General features: G+C 33.1%; 2 protein-coding genes across 3 annotated transcripts in view; both read left to right on the top strand.

Moving 5' to 3' along the window:
- The window catches only part of LOC107635402 (UDP-glycosyltransferase 83A1), a 6639-nt gene extending 3873 nt beyond the window's left edge, over nucleotides 1-2766 (top strand). Inside the window, exons 1-2 of one of the 2 annotated variants that reach the window (XM_016338875.2) lie at nucleotides 364-1645; nucleotides 1788-2766. In XM_016338875.2, coding sequence (XP_016194361.1) covers nucleotides 1156-1645; nucleotides 1788-2659 — 1362 coding nt within the window. In that variant the 5' untranslated portion in view covers nucleotides 364-1155 and the 3' untranslated portion in view covers nucleotides 2660-2766. Of the gene's footprint in view, nucleotides 1-363; nucleotides 1646-1787 lie in introns of those variants that run through there. The other variant, XM_016338874.2, reaches the window with a different exon arrangement.
- Nucleotides 3322-5814, top strand: LOC110270806. The gene is made up of 5 exons (XM_021120241.1): nucleotides 3322-3814; nucleotides 4017-4235; nucleotides 4793-4852; nucleotides 5079-5360; nucleotides 5470-5814. Exons 1-5 carry the CDS (start codon nucleotides 3635-3637, stop codon nucleotides 5536-5538), a joined length of 810 nt encoding a protein of 269 aa, XP_020975900.1. The 5' UTR covers nucleotides 3322-3634; the 3' UTR covers nucleotides 5539-5814.

Genomic DNA, 7341 nt, shown 5'->3' with positions numbered 1-7341 from the left:
TTTAATAAGTAATAATATATATTATTTTTAAATTCATTTCAAGAATATATATTAAAAATAAGGTTAAATACGTTGACAAAAAAATTTTTTTTGGTTGCCCACGATATTTTCCAATCCGACACGTCAAGGACTAATCCATAGCGGATCTGAACTCCATTTAAAGGTCTACTGCTTGTCAATGGATTGATATATACATAAGACAGAATTCGAACCCTAAATCTTACTTAAGCAGATGAGTAAAGTGAACTTACTATTCGACTAATTCAAATTCATTAAATTTTATTTTTTTATTAAGACATAATTAGACACATCAATAAATATGGTGTCCAAAATGAGTCCATATGCAAACACGACAAATAAAAAAAAAGTGTCAATGCTTGATAAGTACAAGTTCAGTCGCCTGGAGTCCTGGTCTCCCGGACCCTGGCTCTTAACCTTCGCCTTTCATTCTCTCAAGTCTCAGTCTCAGTCCTCACCTCTCCCCCTCGTCTTCGCAGTTGGATCTCACCCTCTCAACCCCCATTTTCCCTCGCCGCCCTCGCCCTCGGCTCTGCCTCCTCCCTTCGCCGTCGTCAGTGTTGCTGTCCTGCCTGGCTGCCTCCCCACCTCGTCGCCTGGCCTCCTCCGTTTCATTCGCTCAACTACCAGATCTGCCTCGGATCAGCTCCTTGCTCATTTTTGCTTTAAAAAAAAGCAATAAAAATTTAAGAACCGGCCGGTTCACCGGTCCTCGCCAGGATTTTGAATTCAAATCCGATTTTCATTTCAGGCGGTTTTTCTATCTAACCGAACCGGTTGTTTTAACAATATTCCTCTCCTTGGTATCTTATTATTTTTTTCTGTTACGTATTGGTATCTCATTTGCGTCACATATCTTATACTCTGTATAAATATCATATTTTTAATTTCTTAAGTCCTTCATTAATTAAATTTTAGATGATTTTGTGGAAGAATATATCTCGTACCCAGATTATGTATTTTGATCAATAGTCAATCATGAAAGCTATGTTGGTATTTTCTGACTTTCTCGTGTAAGTTACAACAAGCCAATCACCTCAATAATTGTAGTTGTTTAATCCAAACCTTTCTATTTAAGTAGATATGTAGATACTTCATTCCCTTAACCAACAATAGTATTTCACATAAATTATAAACATGATCCTCAAGCATGTTCTAGTTCTTCCATTTCCAGCACAAGGGCATGTGAACCCTCTAATGCACTTGTCTCACAAACTAGCACAACATGGCTGCAAAGTTACTTTTGTCAACACTGAGTTCAACCATAAGAGAGTGGTGAGTGCAATGAATGGGAAGGTTAGTCTTGAAGGGTCAAAAGTGGAACTAATCTCAATCCCTGATGGGTTAGGACCTGAAGAAGATAGAAATGACTTGGTTGGTTTAGCTTTGTCAATGATGAGAACCATGCCTTTTGCTCTTGAGAAGGTTATAAGGGACATTAATTCTCTTGATGGTGGAAGGAAAAGACTCACTTGCATAATTGTTGATACTAGTATGGCATGGGCCTTGGAAGTTGTACAGAAGCTAGGAATCAAGGGGGCTCTCTTCATCCCTTTGTCAGCAGCTATTATTGCCATGGAAGATAACTTGCAAAAGCTCATTGAGGATGGAATTATTGATAGTGATGGTAAATTTGATTGTTTTCATTTGGATTTGGTACTTTGGATTAATCATTCATTAGAGTTTATGTAAGTCAAAGTTATTTATTTGTATTTGTATATGTAGAATTGATAGTTTATATTGTTATATATCCCTTGTTGTTGATGCAGGATTCCCTATCAGGAAAGGGAAATTTCAAGTATCTCCAGAAATGCATACTATGGACACAGCTTATTTGCCCTGGTGCTGCATAGGTGACCCAATCACACAAAAGAATTTGTATCATTACATTGTAAAGTTGGCACAATGTTCACATTTAACAAATTGGTGGCTCTCTAACACAACTTATGAACTTGAACATGGAGCCTTATCAGTTTGCCCAAAAATCCTACCAATAGGGCCATTGATTGAGAGTGCTAAGTACAGATCAATGGGTCAATTCTGGGAGGAAGACCTCTCTTGTTTGAATTGGCTCAACCAACAACCACCTTGTTCTGTTATTTATGTCGCCTTCGGTAGCATCGCGATTTTCGACCCTTGGCAACTCAAGGAACTGGCCCTTGGACTAGAACTTGCCAATAAGCCTTTTCTTTGGGTTGTACGTGAAGATTCCAACAGCATTAACAAACTTGCATGCATTGAAGAATTTCAAGGTACAAGAGCTAAGATTATTAAATGGGCACCCCAAAACTCGGTGTTAAGCCACCCTGCCGTAGCTTGTTTCATTAGCCACTGTGGTTGGAACTCTGTTATGGAAGGCGTGTCTAATGGAGTACCCTTCTTGTGCTGGCCGTATTTTGCTGACCAGCTTCATAACAAGGCATACATATGTGATGTTTGGAAGCTGGGGTTGGGTTTTGAATTTGGTGAAAAAGGGATCATATCACGTTGGGAAATAAAGAAGAAAGTGGATCAACTCCTTGGAGATCAAAACATAAGGGTAAGATCTAAGAAAATGAAGGAGAAGGTAATGAATAGCATTGTAGAAGGAGGGAAGTCCTCTGAGAACTTCAACAAGTTTATGGACTGGCTCAAAGAATAGGCCATTTTAATTTCTTGCAGTGTGCATGTGTCTCAACTTGTATAAACTTTAATCAAAACACAGCTATCTTAAAATAAAAAGTTTTAAGTTTAATATTTGATTTTGTGATGATCCTATGGATTATTAAATATTTGCACTTCAGTACAAATAGTAATGCTGTGATCTAAACAAAAAATGTGGGAACTAATGCGCTTTTTTCTCCCAAGATCTTGGAGGCTTGGAGCTAATATTCCGATCCTTACAAAGCAAACAAAAGTTTATTGATATCAGAATATGTGAAGTATTTTCATCTTAGGTAGTTGTGTCAAAATAATTAATTATTGTATTGCCCTTGATGAAATGTATGCTAAAGAATACGACGATGAATGAAACAAAAACAGAACATAAAATATGTTAACAAATCGTATCATTGCATCCAAACAGCAAAATCTAATTTCAAAGAAGTGATGATATTATGACATTTTTTTAAGCATTAATCCACTAAGTTAAGTGGTTAACTCCCTTTGCGTAATCCAATAATACTTGAATAGTAATAACAATATTGGATATTTGGATTGCTTACTCTTAAATTATTACAATAAATAAGACTGTTTTCCCGCCACTCTAAATGCACATATCCAGAATATTCCTAACTACCTTCTCACAGAATATAATCACGTCAACAGTAACAGAATCTTAAGAACTATTTCATTCCTTTAGAAAATTGCACTGTAAGGAGTAAGAACTCCAATGCTGACGTGGCACACAGTTGAGAGTTAGTTACGATTAAACTGGAATCTGTTTTGGACTTTCTCAAGTTAGTTAGAGTAAGCTAGACTCTGGAACTAACTAAGCCATGTTTATATATACCCTCTAACACACCGTTATTGAAGCGATAATCACTTCATAATACTCCTTAATCTCGCTTTCTTCTTTCTCACTTTCTTCTTTCTCCTTAGTCTCACTTTCTTCTTTCTTCTTGCTGGGAGTGGAAACATGGCTTCTCCACCTGAACCTCCACCTCCCCCTCCACCTGAGCTACGACCACCACCACCAGACGGTGAAGGTTTGTTCGAAAGCTTAGATCCGAGTCTTGGCATCAAACCTGAAAGCATGGCGTCTCTCTATTTCAAAGATCTTGATACTTGTGGTTCAGATATGCGCGATATGGTTATGGTAAGCTGTGAATTATTCTTTAATATGGAGCACACTATAGATGCTTCTTCAATGTTATAATCAAATTCATGTTCTTCATTCTTTTTATGCAATCTAGAGACTGATTCTGTTTCTGTATTCGAAATAACATGAAGATCAATTAAATACTACACAGTACTTTTCTTACTTACTTACTTACCTAGATCAATATTAATTTTTTAAGCAAGTTGAACCTCATAAACGCGCGGACGCAATGTTAGCAATTCTTGAAGGCTATTTTAAGGTCAGACATTACGTTTACAACAGAATCAGGCAGGGTGAGATTGAAGTTGCTGCTCTTGAACATAGGCTTGAGAATTCAAAGCAACTGGCTGAATTCTCGAAATCTGTAATTGAATCTGAATCTGAAGCTAGTACTCTACCTTCTGCTAATACTAAGCAGGCAAGTGTTTTTTCTTTCTTTCTTTTAAATTTTGTTTTATCTAATCACATTGTAAAACTAAACAAACTAGTAGTGCTGAAGTAATGTGATAAATTGATTATGCTAACTAGGTTTCAGTTAAATTGATGCGATTGTTATCAATGCACGCAAATTCAGAATTTCATGATGAAAATAGCAGATACAGAAATTGCGACTGTATGAAAAGATTTGTAGCATCTTAGAATTTGGTTGAGTTTGTAATATATTAGTATAAAAATTCTCATCTTGAGAAATAAAAGAAATATTATTCTGAAATCTGAAGTCAAGAATGCTTCAACTTGAACTAATCAAATTGCAAATGTTCATTTTTAATTGAATTCACATTGTAATAAAGTGATATGGTATAAACTATTAGTTCTGTTATCAAGGTTTCGGTTATATATTGCTGTGATGCTTATTCATGCGAAAATTGTTAGAAAATTTTATTGATTTGTAACATAATTGATAACCTTGATCATCTTGAGAAATAAAGAAATATGATTCTGATGAGATTATTACAATTTATGCTCTTGGAGCAGCTTCCCGCTGGTAGTTCTGCCCCCTTGCACAGCTTACCTGGTTATGCAGAGACTATGAAGGTACCATAAATTTTTTTAATAGTATATCATCTTTTGAGGAATGTTCAGTATGACCAATACTCATGTATTTTCTTTGTTTTGTGCAATTAACTTTAAAATATGAAAATGCATTAGTCCAAAATTAAAGGTTCCTTTTTATTCATGTGTCTTGCATTAATCAATCATAGGATATATAATTATATATGGATACAGGCTTGATTTTTTTAACCTAACATCAATTTTTCAGGCTTTGGAGGAGGATGATCCTGTTCCTGAATTAGGAGAAGCAGCAAACTCATTATATTTTAGAGCTCTGAGGACTCGACTCCCTTTCGGGATTACACGATACTATGAAAACCAGATGAAAGAGGATGAGATTGAACTTGACGCTGCACGACGTGCTCTTCGAGAATTTAGAATCATGGACGATATACAAGACCACATAATTCATGAAAGTTATCATTCTGGAAATCCAGAGATTATTCATGGTGCAGGTGCTAGAATAGAACAATTTGGAGATACTATGCAGGCAAGTGTGTGTGTGTGTGTGTGTTTATATATATATATCACGAGGTTCACATTGTTAAGTCTTGCACATAATCTTATTCTGTATTTCTGTTTTGGTTGTATGAATGCAGGAACAAAATGCAACAAAGGATAAAGGTAAAAAGATTCAAAACCCCCCTAAGGATAATGCTGGCAAATGATAGATCAGGGTGCTAATTACCTGATGTGCTTTGACTCTGCTAATAAGTGATAGGATTGATTCAATGAACTTGGTCACAGAGTTTATAATTTGATGATTCAGCTAATGTACTGTTGGTTTAGTTACTGATGACACATTATTAGCTAGGTTTTACTTGAATAATTCATTGGTATAATGCAAAAGTTACAGTGTATAATAACTGCTACAATATTTTTGCTCATAATAACTGTACAAATCATTCATAATTCTACTAGAAGTCTTCATATGAATATATGATCATTTTGCACCCTTCTTCTCTCTTTCTCCATCTGAACTTGAATTTAGTGATGATGATGAATAATATAAAGCTTGTCGAATTGCTAACTATGCTGCCGGAAGCATATGTATCCATTATTTCATGGCATTAGGAGAACATAGATCCTTTGCAATAAATGAAACCAAATAAATGCATGTCCTTTTTCTGCTATGATTTTTTTATAGTTTGAAGTACTCATGCATGTTTGAAGTTAATTCAATGAACCCAGTTAGCTATTGTCAATTTATCATTTTGGGTCGGTTTATACATGAAGAAAAAGTAGAATTCCTTAGACACCTTTTTTTTGTTCATTCTTCACATTGTGTGAAGAATTCTAAATAAGAATAATAGTTGCTGATGAATAACATAAAGAGATTTTAAATTTTTAATACTAAGTTTTAATCTGTGTGTCTTTATAACCCAGCAAAATCCATATTCAAAATCTACAGAGCTATGTTAAAGTTAAAATTTTGATTTTATTATTTGATTTTTTTATGATCATAATATTTCCTCGTCAATGTACATAATAATGTAATCTGGAAAAATTAGTGTTGGACCTAATGCGTCTTAAATTTTCTCTTAAGATCTTAAAATTATTGTTTTCACTTTTAATAATATTAAGTGTATGTAGACTAGAATCGGCCACCAATATATAATATATTTTAGGTAATTTTTACTTAACTTTCTCATAAATAGAGTTAGTTATTTTTTATAATTTGTTCAATTGTTATTGGAAGAATTTATTTGTGTCAAATTATTTTTTTAATCTTGGTTAATTAAACTAAATTATTAAACCGTGATAAAATGTAGTTTACAAATTACAATAATTTTAAAAAATGCCCCATTTTACAATTTTTTAAATTTCACAGTCCATCCAATTTTCTTAATATGCTCCAGATTTTCAGCTACACAAAATTTAAAAGAAAAAATAATTGGAAATAAAAGTTAAAAAAAAATAAAACAAAAATGAATTAAAAACGGCGAACAGTTTCAAACGTAACATGAATCTTTATTTTTTTTATATCTAACATAGCAGAGAATATATATAGTTTGAATGACAGCTCTATATATTACATACACATGAAACACAAATGTATAAATATATTAGAATTTTTTATTTTTGGTTGTTTATAAGATTCTAATTAAACTTGTTGTTGGAGAAGTATAAGCATTATACATATGAACAATAATAAGATGTCTATCCCTAATTTCTTTATTCTTGTTCTTCGAGTTTTCCATTTTTGTTTTGTTTTTATTTTGAATCTTTTTAACCTTTATTTTTATTTCTTGATTTTCTTTTTCTAAATTTTTTTTCTAGAACACGCACATTAAGAAAATTGGATAAATTGAAAAATAAAAAAAAATTGTAAAATAGAATCTCTTTAAAATTAAATTTATTGCGATTTACAAAATGGATTTTACCATAGTTTAGTAATAATTTGGTTTAATTAACTAAAATTAAAAAAATAATTAATCTAATTACAAATCAATTTTTTCAATAATATTTGA

The sequence above is a fragment of the Arachis ipaensis genome, chromosome B04, assembly GCF_000816755.2.
Source record: "Arachis ipaensis cultivar K30076 chromosome B04, Araip1.1, whole genome shotgun sequence".
Classification (NCBI taxonomy): Eukaryota; Viridiplantae; Streptophyta; class Magnoliopsida; order Fabales; family Fabaceae; genus Arachis; species Arachis ipaensis.
Note: the sequence above shows the minus strand (reverse complement) of the source record. Positions and strands in the feature narration are given on the sequence as shown.

Coding starts and splice junctions, on each gene's coding strand:
- LOC110270806 (XM_021120241.1), top strand. CDS start 3,635: ATGGCTTCTCCACCTGAACCTCCACCTCCCCCTCCACCTGAGCTACGA. Junction 4,236..4,792: donor CTTCTGCTAATACTAAGCAG/GCAAGTGTTTTT, acceptor CTCTTGGAGCAG/CTTCCCGCTGGTAGTTCTGC. Junction 5,361..5,469: donor AATTTGGAGATACTATGCAG/GCAAGTGTGTGT, acceptor GTATGAATGCAG/GAACAAAATGCAACAAAGGA.